General features: G+C 48.4%; 1 protein-coding gene across 1 annotated transcript in view; it reads right to left on the reverse strand.

Annotated features, from left to right (window-relative positions):
- The window catches only part of Oas2 (2'-5'-oligoadenylate synthetase 2), a 19,665-nt gene extending 8,726 nt beyond the window's left edge, over nucleotides 1–10,939 (reverse strand). Inside the window, exons 1-5 of the mRNA XM_031337689.1 lie at nucleotides 10,552–10,939; nucleotides 9,519–9,771; nucleotides 6,770–6,948; nucleotides 4,254–4,483; nucleotides 2,640–2,775 (exon numbers count right to left, since the gene is read on the reverse strand). Of these exons, the coding sequence (XP_031193549.1) occupies nucleotides 2,640–2,775; nucleotides 4,254–4,483; nucleotides 6,770–6,948; nucleotides 9,519–9,771; nucleotides 10,552–10,866 (1,113 nt within the window). The 5' untranslated portion in view covers nucleotides 10,867–10,939. The remainder of the gene's footprint in view (nucleotides 1–2,639; nucleotides 2,776–4,253; nucleotides 4,484–6,769; nucleotides 6,949–9,518; nucleotides 9,772–10,551) is intronic.
- Between the last annotated feature and the right edge of the window lie 1,609 nt (nucleotides 10,940–12,548).

The raw sequence follows: 12,548 nt of genomic DNA on the forward strand, positions 1-12,548 counted from the left end.
GGGCTATTTGGAAGCGACCTGGATCCTCCTGAGGGGCTTGTGGAGTGCGGACATGGGAGATGTCCTGGGCCAGCATCAGAAGGCCCCCAAGGACCTTCCAAGTGGCAAGTGGGAGGTTAAACTTGAACAAGTAGAGGTAAGGACAGAAACAGAGAGGAGGGGCCTCAAGGATATTGGGCTAATGGTTTTGAAGATGGACAAAGGAGCCAGGACATCAGGGTAGCCTGGAGAACTTGACTTCGGAAGGAGACCTTGAGGGTCTCCATTCCAGCATTGCAAGACTGCATTTGGATCACTCACTGTCAGAATAATAAGATTATGAATTTAGGGTACAGGAGAGGAGAGGAAGAGAGATCTAAGTAGATATGTTTCCTGGGGAGCACTGGCGGAGGCCGGTACAGCCACCCTGAGGACAGGAGGGGTGCTCAGCCCCCTCCACAGTCTCAGATGATCTTGATGCCCCACAGCTCAGATGGTGTAAAGGATGGGTGAGAGTGTACACGTGTCACATGTGAGCACACACATGCAAGGCTACGTATGAATAGGAGATGTGTGAGCTCTGTGTATGCACACAAATGTACCTGCAGATGTGTGCATGCAAACTCAAGCAAGTGTCAGCACAGATGTGTGCACACCTGTGACATTGTGATGCCTCAGGGACAAAGATGAGTGCTCACATGTGTCAGCACAGGTACGTGCACACCTGTGACATTGTCAGCACAGGTGCGTGCACACTTGTGAAATTGTGTTGCCTCAGGGACAAAGATGAGTGTTCACATGTGTGAGGTGGAAATTTCTGGTTGTGACATGTGACACAGACTTGTGTGATGTCTTGCTGAGGCAAAACTTGTGGGAGGACGTGTGATATTTGGAGAAAGGAAAATAAGAGTCAATGGACAGTGATGGAGAGCTTTTGTAGCTAGCTATGCAACGCTTGTTGAAAGAGACACAGCAGAGAACTTCTCCTGGCATCCCACCTAGTCTGGTTGCTCCCACTGACTCACGCCAATTCAGCGGAGGCCTGGGTGTTTCTGCTGGATCGTACCACTGTTGCTAATATGTGTTTGGTATCCTGACACTACTGAACTGGGCTGCTGGTATTCTGACAAGTGGAGATTGGAACCACCCCCCCCCCCACACACACACCAAAGAACTACTTCTAAACAGGTCCACATCCCCTTGTCCGATTTACCATGTTGTCTCCCCTACCTTTGGATGGTGGGCTAGAAGAGGGGGGCATCAAAATGTTGCAAAACCCTTATTAAAGTGGGTTTTAAAAATATCTAAGCCTACATATGTGAGTATGCATGTTTATATGTGAGTATGTGCATACATGTATACAAGCCGGAAACACTCATTCCTGCCTGTGTGTTGGTTCCTGGGCCTGAACTTTGAAGCAGCTGTTGAGAGACGGGTGACTTAATAGCCTGGAAGGGACAGGCTGGTGAGACGGCAGCAGGGGGATCAAAAGGTGTGGCAGGGACTCCAGAGATGGCCCAATGGTTCAGAGCTCTGTCTGCTCTGTCAGGGGACCCAGGTTTGGCTCCCAGCACCTGGGTGGTGCCTCACAACTGTCTAACTCCAGTTCCACTGGCACATTTGTCCCACTCCCAAGTTTAACAAAGTAGCCTTTGAACAGACTCAGCTGGTCTAACTTAGGGTGCACTGACATCCTCTGACAGGCAGGTTTCCTCTGCTTTGCTGTTGGCCCACGCCCATGGGCTGGGCTTCAGGGTTTGCTAGAGTGTCACACACAGCATGACTTCTCTGTGCATCTAGGAGGCTCTGCCTCTTTTCCTCCCTCCTCTCCTCTCCTTCTCCTCTCCCGTGCCCCCTCCCTGCCTCCTGATATCACTCTTGGCAAAGTAAATTCATCAGTTTTTTTTGGGGGGGGCACAATTTCTCTGTACCCCCTTTTCTACCTCACACACATCTTGTGGCCTCTAAGAGTTGGTTGAGTTGTGTCCCCCTAAAATATATTGGGATTTGGCCCTATAGTACACACTAGCATGACCTAATAGAAAATGGAGCTAACTAGAGGAGCCATCATAACTGAGGAACAAGACAGGGGAGAGTGTGGCAGTGGAGGGAAAGGTAGTATTGTGGTTTGAATATGCTGGGCCTAGAGAGTGGCACTATTTGGAGGTGTGGCCTAGGAGTGGGTGTGGCCTTGTTGAAGTAGGTGTGGCCATATTGGAGTGGGTATAGCTTTGTTGGAGTAGGCGTGTCACTGTGGGCATGGGCTTTAAAACCCTCATCCTAGCTGCCTGGAAGCCAGTCTTCTCCTAGCAGCCTTCAGATGAAGATGTAGAACTCTCAGCTCCTCCTGCACCAGGCCTGCCTGGATGCTGCCTTACTTCCTACATTGATGATAAGGGACTGAACCTCTGAACCTGTAAGCCAGCCCCAATTAAATGTTGTCCTTTATAAGACTTGCCCCTGAACTTCCTGGGAGAACCAGAGCTCTCCACTTCTTGTCTTTGAAACTCTGGCATCCAGAACAGTGGGCAAATAGATTTTTGCTGCTTTAAGCTACACTGAGTATGTGACTGCATTACAGCAGTCACACACAGGAAGCCAAGACACACACTCAGATCAGTGTTGGGAGGTTCCTCCCTCCAGCGTGGAAACCCTCTTACCAGAACATCCCAATATGGTGCAGGTAACTCATTATTCAGGCTGGAAGAGTTTAGCCAGGTCAGAGCCTCTTCTGTCAGTAGCCTAACATCTTTTCCCACATTGTTGGTTGGGTCAGTTGGATCCAAGATGACCGGTCTAGGAATTTTATTAGATGAAAAAAAACAAAACAAAACAAAACAGGGCTTGATTTAGCAGCACACACCTTTAATCTCAGCACTTGGGAGGCAGAGGCAGGTGGGTCTCTGTGAATTCAAGGCTAGCTTGGTCTACACAGTGAGTTCCAGGTCAGCCAGGGCTACACAGTAAGACCCTATTTCACTCTCCCTCTACCCCCACAAGAAAGAAATCTGGGAATGAGAAGACAGCTTAGCAACTAAGAGTGCTTAGTTCTCAACCATAAGGACCCAAGTTTGGGACCCAACACCCTCATAACAACATAGGTGTTCTGAACATGCCTTTAATCCTGGCTCTGGGGGGTTGGGGAGTAGAGACAACAGGATCTCTGGGGCTTGCTGGCTTCCAGCCTAGTTGAAATACACAGGAACTCAGGTTGAGGAAGAGAGAGATCCTGCCTCCCACGGATAGATGGAGAACACCTGATACCCACTTCTGGCCTCTATGCGCAAAGCAGTGTTTACCCACTTCTGCACTCACACAGACACACAAATAGATCTTAACGGAAAGAGAGGAATCAGGCTGGGGAATGGGTCAGTGGGTGAAGTGCCTGCCTCACAAACAGGTCCTGAGTTGGAGGTCCCCAAGACACATACAAAAAGCCAGACGTGGATGTGAGTTTGTAATCCCAGCCTTGAGGGGGCAGACACAGGTGGGTCTTGGGGCTCCCTGACCAGCCAGTCTAGCCTATTGGCTATTGAATATCAGTAGGAGATCCTAACTCAAAAAATAAAGTAGTAGAGAGACCCTTCAGCGATTAAGACCACTGGCTGCTCTTTGTAGAGGACCCAGGTTCAGTCTGAGAACCCAGGTAGTGGCTCACAACCATCTGTAACTACAATCCCAGTGAATCTGACTCCGTTTTCTGACCTTCATAGGCACTGCATGCATGTGGTCCACTGACATAAGACACAGGGAAAACGCCCATACACATAAAATAAATGAATCTTTAAACACGAAGTGGAGAGTGAGGTACAGATGTGAGGAGACACCTGATGCTAACCTCTGGCCTCCACATGTATCTATACATACAGACAGACAGGCACATATGCATGCATACATGGGTGACAGACAGACACGCACGCGCACGTGCACACGCACACTGCAGGGGCGGGGGAAGCTGCCAGCCCAGACTCTGAAGGCTCTTGCTTCCCTAAGCTGTTGAGGGATCCGCAGTACCCAGCCATACTGACTCCTCAACTTCTGCTTTTCAGAGATGTTAGATCCCTCTGTTCCTTGCTGAGAACTTCCTTTCCCAATCCCCTCCTCCCACCACCCCTTGGCGGACAAAACCTGACCATGAGCTGGAAAATGAAACGCATTAGCTGGCTTTCCTTTGCAAGCAGACCTTCAGGTTCGCTCTGGCTCCCAGCAAGGGTTCAGAACTCACTCTCAGTGGGACCCTGGCCTGCAGCTGGAGAGATCTGGAAGCTGGGTACCTTGGAGAGTTTAGCTGGTACAGAAGGATGTTCTGGACTGTCTTATCCTCAAAGTTGTAATTGACGGTCCAGTAGACACACAGATTTGTCGGCTGACTGATGAGTTGTAGCACGGCCCTGATACCTTGTGCCATGTTGAACTCTTCAGCTTGGCAGCCCTGTTCCCAGGCGTACACAGTGAGCAGCTCCAGGGCGTATAGCAATGGCTGAGGTGGGAGCTTCTCCTGGTACTGAGACAGAAGAAAAGGCCACCAGAAAGTCATCAGAGTCAGCATCCCCCACATCTGGAAGTCAATGTGTCTGTACTGTCCAATACTGATGAAGGTGTGGATGGAACACCTGGAATGCTCACACAGCTTACTGGAGTATGTGTGTGCAAGTGTGAGAGTGCAAATGTTGAGTGTGGGTGTGTATGTGATGGTAAATGTAGGTGTCTCTCGGTGAATGTGTGTGTGCATGTGCATGAGTGTGTGTGAATGTTTAGTGTGTGAGTGTGTGTGACTGTGTGTGTGACTATGTGACAGCGTATGTATGAAAGAGTGTGAATGTGTGTGTGTTTGTGATTGTAAATGTGCATGTCTCTCTGTGAATGTGTGTGTGTGCATGCATGAGTGTGAACCTGTGTGACTGTGTATTTGAATGTGAGTGTATATGAATGTGAGAATGTAAGTATGTGCGTGTGCATGAGTATAAGTGGAACCGTGAGTGTGAAAGTGTGTGATTGTGTGTGAGGGTGAAGGTGTGTGTCAGTGTGTGAATATATGAGTGTGTGCAGGTATGTGAGTTTGAGGTGTGTGTGTGTGTGTGTGTGAGAGAGAGAGAGGTGAGGGGGAGGCAGGCCAGAGGTCAAGGACAGTTATCTCCTTCAGTCATTCTCCACCTGGGACAGCGCCTCTCACTGGACCTTGAGCTCATTACAGGCTCCAGTGTCTGGTCAGTGAGCCTGGGGAATCTGGGGGATCTGTCTGTGCCTATGCTGGAGTTGCAGAGCGCAGACTACCCTTCTGGCTTACACTGGTAGTGGGGATCCTCACTTGGGTCCTTGGGCTTACACAGCTCTCCAGCCTCTGGAACCGTGATCTTAAAAACCCACTTGGCGCTCTACTAGAGCTAAATAAATACTCTCTGCTATATTTCATATAGAGTCCATGTGTGTAAATATAGACATGTACATACATGTTGCCTGGAGGTCTGTTTGAGAACTCAGCAATTCTGTGGATTTACCCAAGAAAAGTGAGTGCTGAAGTTCACAAAAGATATATTGGAGAACACCCACAATGATCCAGTTCATAGAGAAATGACCTAAAGGCCCAACCCAGCAGAGAAGAAAGACATGGCTGTATTACCACAATGGAATAATATAAGGGAAGGAAAAGCTATTGCTATGTAATGATGAGGCACAAAAGTGGAGTGAAATAAGATACCAACTGTGTGCAATGCGATCCATTTACAGTGTTTGAAAATAAAGAAGGGCCAGCAAGAGAGCTCAGTGAGGAAAGGTGCTTGCCACCAAGTCTGTTGAACTGAGTTCAATCCCTAGGATTGATATAGTAAAATGAGAAAATCCATTTCTGTAAGCTGTCCTCTGACCTCCACATATATACTACGCCCCCCCCCCCATAAGTGGTAGCTGATGTTGGAATTTAAAAAAAAATTAAAAAATAGTTAATTTTTTGTTTTATGTGTACAGGTATTTTGTTTGCATGTTCTGGTGCTTGCATAACCTGGAGGTGTTATAGATCCCTCTGGAGTGAAAGTTGGTTGTGGGATGCATGATATGGGTGCTGGGAATCTAACTGAGTCCTCTCTCTCTCCCTCCCTCTCTCCCTCCCTCCCTCCCTCTTTCTCTCTCTCTCTCCCTCTCCTTCCCTCTTCCTCTCTCTCCCTCCTTTTCCTTCTCCCTCCCCCCTCTCTCTCTCACACACACACACTTTATTTATCTATTTTCTGTGAGTACACTGTCACAGAGGAGGGCATCAGATCTCATCACAGATGGTTGTGAGCTACCAAGTGCTTGCTGGGAATTGAACTCAGGACCTCTGGAAGAACAATCAGTCCTCCTAACCACTGAGAAATCTCCCCAGCCCACAAATGTGCTCTTAACTGCTGAACCATTTCACCAGCTTCAGAATTTTTTTTTTTTTTAAAAGAAGAGTCTTGCTATATAGTTGGGATTAGCCTTAAATTCTAGAGCCGTGTGTCTTCTCTTCTAGAGTGCTGGGACCACAGTCAGGCAGCCACTATGTTCTTGGATTGAGAAAATATTCTATTCTGGTTTGTGGCTGAAGAAGAAATCAAATCAGGTAGAAGTATGTTGTTAATATGCTTGAAATTTCCTTGTTGTGAATGATCTCAATAGAAAGGTAATATAGTAGGGAGTGGTGGCGTTGGCCCCAGGACTTGGGAGACAGAAGCAGGGGCAGATGGATCTCTGAATTTGAGGCCAGCCTGGTCTCCAGAGTGAGTTCCAGGCCAGACTGAGACCCTCTTTAAAACAAGACAACAACATATATTACCTGTTCATACCAGTGCTTGACCAATAGGATCAAATCCTTCAGTCTTCTGGGATATTTCTTGAAAAACTGCTGCTGCAGTGTGGTGAAGCAGCCTGAGAACTCCCCTGGTGATGCCCCTACTCGATCCATGGATTGCTTGAGATCCCGATAGACACAGGAGCTTGGATTCTCACTGAAGCCTGATGGGAGAGGACAGCGGGAAGCTCAGCTGGAGTTGGGAAGATCAATTGCCTGATCTGCAAGAGGGCAGCTAGCTCTTTGGAAAAGCTGGCAGTGTGAATATTCTCCTTGATATATAATAAAGGCTAAAATGAAGGCTGCGTGTGTGTGTGTGTGTGTGTGTGTGTGTGTGTGTGTGTGTGACAGAATCAGTGGAGCCATGCAGAGCATGAAGCAGTAAATTACACGTGAGAAATATAGGCCTCAGGTTAGTATCAAAGCCAATGTTTGTGCACAACTACATGCATCTGTGTCACAAAGTGATTTCTACCGATCCCTCTTACATAGACTTGGGCACCTCGAGGTGACAGGAGCAGGGAAAGGGGGCGGTGCACGAACCAATTAGTTTCCATATTCACTCGCTGAGCTCTGCTGTTCATAAATGTATTTAGGTGCACAGCTTTGGGCAAGGAGCCATATGGACTCCCCAGCCAGGTACTGGGCACATGCCCTTGCCATTTATTGACTAGTGACTATATACCAGGCATAACTGAAGTCCTTTATGCAACAGTGGAACAAGTAAATCTTGTAAACCTCATATGGGGCACAACTACAAAAACCATAGCAACAGCAGTCTACCTGACCTGGTGGAGATAAGCACACCAGGTTAGCTGGCCTCTTATTAAGTAAAGGAAGCGATTTCTGAGGACCCCTGTAGGGTCTTATTTTTTTTCAGCAACGTTTATTGCTTTCTTGTAATTAAATCTTATTTTGGAAGATGCAAGTCTATCGCCATCTGGTGGCATCATCCAGTACCACATGTGGAGAGTTCATTTCTCCCACCACCTTCCTTGACTGGGTCAAGGCAGCAGAGGGTGGGTTGGGCTGGACTCCTACTACCAGACTGCATATCAGAAGAGAGAACCCAGACTTTCCTACAGCCCTTTCAAGGCAGGCACACCATTACAACTGATCAAACCTGTTAGCTGGTTGCTCTGATCTTAGATTTGGTGACAAGGGACTCATGGGGTTGTGTGTCAGTCCCTTTTCTGGTTGGAAGAGGGCTGTCTTTCTTTTGGCTCACTGTTAGAGGGAACAGCCATCATGGTGGGGAAGTTATGGCTGCAGGAAGTAATGCTGCATGATTCTGTCTTGGATCAAGAAGCAAACACAGACTGAAAGTGGGGTTGGAAGCAGAGTGAGGGGTAACGCCCTCTTCCTCTCCACACCCTCAAATGAGCACCAGAAGCTGGGACTAAGTGTTCAAACACATGAGCCTGTAGAGACATTCCACCTTCAAACCCCAAGATGGGAAGGGCCCAGGGGTGCTACCTTTCTGGGAATGCCATCATGTGGGTGTATGCACATCTCCATCTTGTCAGAAAATGGTCAGGTGGTAGCCATTCAAGGGCTTAGTAACCCAGAAGTTTCTCAGAATTGTGGACAATCAAAGGGGCCCTGGCCTCCAGCTCAGAGGTCCTGGGCTGTCAGCCTAGTGGAGTCCACCATTGGCAGAATAGCCCAGATACATTTATGTGCTTGTTTTCCCATCCATCTGTCTATCCCTACATCCACACATCCATCCATCCACCCACACATCCATCCATCCATTCACACATCCATCCATCCATCCATCCATCCATCCATCCATCCATCCACCCACACATCCATCCATCCATTCACACATCCATCCATCCATCCATCCATCCATCCATCCATCCACACATCCATCTATCCATTCAACCATCCATCCATCTATCCATCTATCCATTCACCTACACATTCATCCATCCACAATGCTTCCATCCATTTTCCATCTGTCCACACATCATCCATCTTCATACACACACACACATACACACACACACACACACGCACACACACACCTACCCCTACATCCATCTGCCCACACATACACACATCTAGTGAGACCCAGCCACCCACCTGTCCACTTTCTTTCCTACCATTTGTCCATCTGCCCATCACTCATCCACCCTCTCACCTATCAAGTCTCCCCTTTAGGTTCAAGAGTCTAGAACATTGTATCAAAAGCCAATGAGATGAGAATGAAGTGCTAGACAGAGTATGCCCAGGGAAGGAGGCTCTTCTTTCTTGGGGGTTGCGGTAGTTTGGATGAGAATGGACCCCAGAGGCTCATTATCTTTGCACGCTTGGTCCCCAGCTGATGAACTGTTTGGGACGGATTATGAGGTGTGTTCTTGTTGGAGGGTGTGTTGCTGGGGATGGGGCTTTGCAGTTTCCCAAGCTCATGCCAGGCCCAGTGCCTTCTCTCTCTTTCTGCCTATGGATCAGGGTATGAAGCTCTCAGCTATTGCTCCAACACTATGCCTGTCTGTTTCCCACCACGATGATAAGGGACTAACCCTCGGACACTTGAAGCCAGCCCTTAGTTAAATGCTTCTTTTTATAAGAGTTGTCTTGGTCGTGGCGTCTCTTCACAGCCACTGACCAGTGACTAAGACAGGAGTTTACAAGCCCTATTTAGGAAAAAGCCTCGGCCCATGGGACCCCAGTGGCCTCCCAGGACTCCCAGGATGCTTGGGACCCCGCTAGTCCCCCGACCACTCACGCAGAGGATTGAAGGCTGGCAGTAACTGCAAGAGTATACTCTGCCCTGGTACAGACACTTGTACTACAAGGGCATGTCCACGGTTTACTGACTTCTTGTATTTCTCATAGCTTTTCAGCCATTGTTCAATGGTGTCAAGGAGTTCAACTTGGTATTTCTTCTGATCCTGAAACTGTTGGAAGCAATCCATGAAGAGAACAAGGGTACCATCGGAGCAGCCTCTTAGGACTGTTTCCCGGCCATAGGAGCCACCCTGCAGGCAAGGAGAGGCTGTTGTGAGATCTAGACCTTCTGAAGCTCCAGAGAGTGACTTTTTTTTTTTTTTTGGTTTTTCGAGTCAGGGTTTCTCTGTATAGCCCTGGATTGTCCTGGAACTCACTCTGTAGACCAGGCTGGCCTCAAACTCAGAAATCTGCCTGCCTGACACTTCTTAAATCAAGTGAAATCCGCCAAATGTCACTGCCATTTTAAAATCAGGTTGCCAGGACCAATTTGTGTCCATGTTTTACATGATAGCTCCAAACTGAAATCAACTCAAAACTGCAATAAGATGAACAAATAACACAGCAGAGTAATATATAGGCATGAAAATAGATACAGTGGAATACTATGCAGGTATGAAAATAGATACACGAACAAAAATCTCACAAATGTGGAGTCAAAGACATTATACAGTGAAGCACAAATGCACGTAGTCAGTCAGTCCCTAGCAATTTACCAAGCACTGATAACTGCCTTCCCTGTGCTAAGAACACTGTGCGCCACCATCACAACCCTCTGAAGTGGGGTCTAGGCTGACCTCATTCTGCAGATCTGGCCACTGAGGCACAGAGAGGTGAAGTATCCTGCCAGGAGTCATGCAGCCAGGTGAAGGAAGACCTGGCAGCCGCCAGGGCTCCTGCATTGTCTGTCCTCAGAGGAAAAACCTTTGAAGTGCAATCCCCTGGGCCTGGTGCGGAACAATGCCTCAGCTCCAGCACCTGTAGGGACAGGGAACTTTCCTGGGATCCTGAGCCCTGGCCCCAGCCCTCACCTTAGCCACTTTCATCACAGGGATCTCACTGCAAAGCAGCAGTTCAGAGATGGCATCCACGGCCTGGTCTATCTGCTTCAGAGATTCTTCATTGGGTTTGAGATATGCCTGGATATACTCTTCTAGCTTCTGGGGTGTCACCGAGAACACCCCAGTCTGCTTCAGACATTTTTCGCTGGGTGGGCGGTTTGCCTGGATAGACTCTTCTCGCTTGTGTGCTGGCCCAGAGGGCACCCCCGAAGATCCACCAGATGACCAGCCAGATGAATAGCCAGATGGCCCTTCAGATGACCAGCCAGTCAGCCAGTTTCCCATAGTTGCTAGCTGGTCTTGTGAATTGAAGAGGCAGAGCACACTGTAGCTCAAATCCTGGGGCTTCTGCCCTGTATCTGGGTTTCTAGAAAGAGGAAATCAAGTCCAAAGCCCCACCCCTAACACAGCCAAGCCTAAGAGTCTAGGAAATCGAAACTAAAGTGTGGGAGTCACTGCCCAGCAGCTGGTGTGTGTGTGTGTGTGTGTGTGTTGCTTCCAGCTAGCTGGCCACTCCCAAGGACACCCCAGCTTAAACTAAAAGCCTCCAGAGCTACAGGGGACTCCTGCACAGAGGCCAGTGTTTGTGTCCTTCAGTGTAGGACTGTCTTCTTGGTGCCTCTGTCTCCTCCACCTATAGCTAGGAGGAGCCTGTCTCAAAAAAAAAAAAAAAATAACAAAACATTTGTCAGAAAGCTGGCTGGCTAAATGCTAAGCTAATTTGATTTTATTGAGGGTAGTGTATGCTAAGCTAATTTGATTTTATTGAAGGTAAAGTCTGCCCATTAACATAATGTCCTTCCTTCCTGTTTCCACTGGCAAAAGCATTCAGTGACAGTCAGGGCAGACAGGAAGAGCTCAGGGGAAGTACTGACTTGCTCAAAGATGCACAGCAAGACAGGTGCCCTGACAGATGTAGGCTTCCTTTCTGCCTTTGGGTGAACGTAGGGCCCTGAAGAGTCAAGAGTAGCCTACACACACATACATACACACACACACACACACACACACACAAACACACACACACACACACACAAACACACACACACACACACACATGCACGCGCACAGTATTAAAAACTAAATATTTAAAAACTAAAAACAAAAAGAAATTTCACCAGTTCAACACAATTATTTTGGGTTAGTATGGAGACAGAGCCTTGCTGTCTAGCCCAAACTGGCTTTGAGCTGGCAATCCCCCTGCCTCAGCCTCTCATAAACTATTATGTATAGCATCTTCTTCCAAGGTAGATGGCACATTGTGTGTGACTGTCCTATGTGGCAGATGGCTTCCTGGGACCCTCACCAGGAAGGGCACAGTGACTTTGTACTGGGAAGTCACCTCGAAGTCCAATGGAGTGCCTGTAGTCACAACAAAGTATTGGCTCTGGCAAAGGATCCCTGAAAGCAGCAGAGATTTTGCAGTTCCTCTGAGTGAGGCCATAGAAAGAAAATGGCCACAGGGGGCACTAGCAGCTCTCAGGGACCCTGCCTCAGCTTCCTGATGCTGGGGGTCGAACAAGTGCATCACTTCACCCAGCCTTCACTATGCCCCACTGGGCCTCTGCCCCAGGGCTATGGCCTGAATCAAGCTCATCCGTATCATTCCGCAGCCACTATGGGGGCTGCTCTTGGAAACTCTGTGGGTCAGGTCAGTAAGGCCTCTCTTTCCTCTGCCCTGATGGCCGTCACCTCGTTCCTCACTCTGGCTCACAGTCACCTCGGTTCTGGAGCCATTTTGACAAGAGAGCCTAGAGTCTGTGCGGTGGGGACAAGAGCTGGCATTAGAACTGAGGAGGAAAAAACATTCCCATTACTTCCTGACGAAAGGGCCAGGCCAGACGACTGTCTCCCTCTGATTTGGGGTCTTCAGAAAGCAGCTCCTCACTGGCTTTTGAGGTCCCTTTTATGTGGAGGGGTTAGGATTGATAGAAACAGTCTGTTGAGTCCAGTAGCTGATAGCACTG

The sequence above is a fragment of the Mastomys coucha genome, unplaced genomic scaffold, assembly GCF_008632895.1.
Source record: "Mastomys coucha isolate ucsf_1 unplaced genomic scaffold, UCSF_Mcou_1 pScaffold22, whole genome shotgun sequence".
Classification (NCBI taxonomy): domain Eukaryota; kingdom Metazoa; phylum Chordata; class Mammalia; order Rodentia; family Muridae; genus Mastomys; species Mastomys coucha.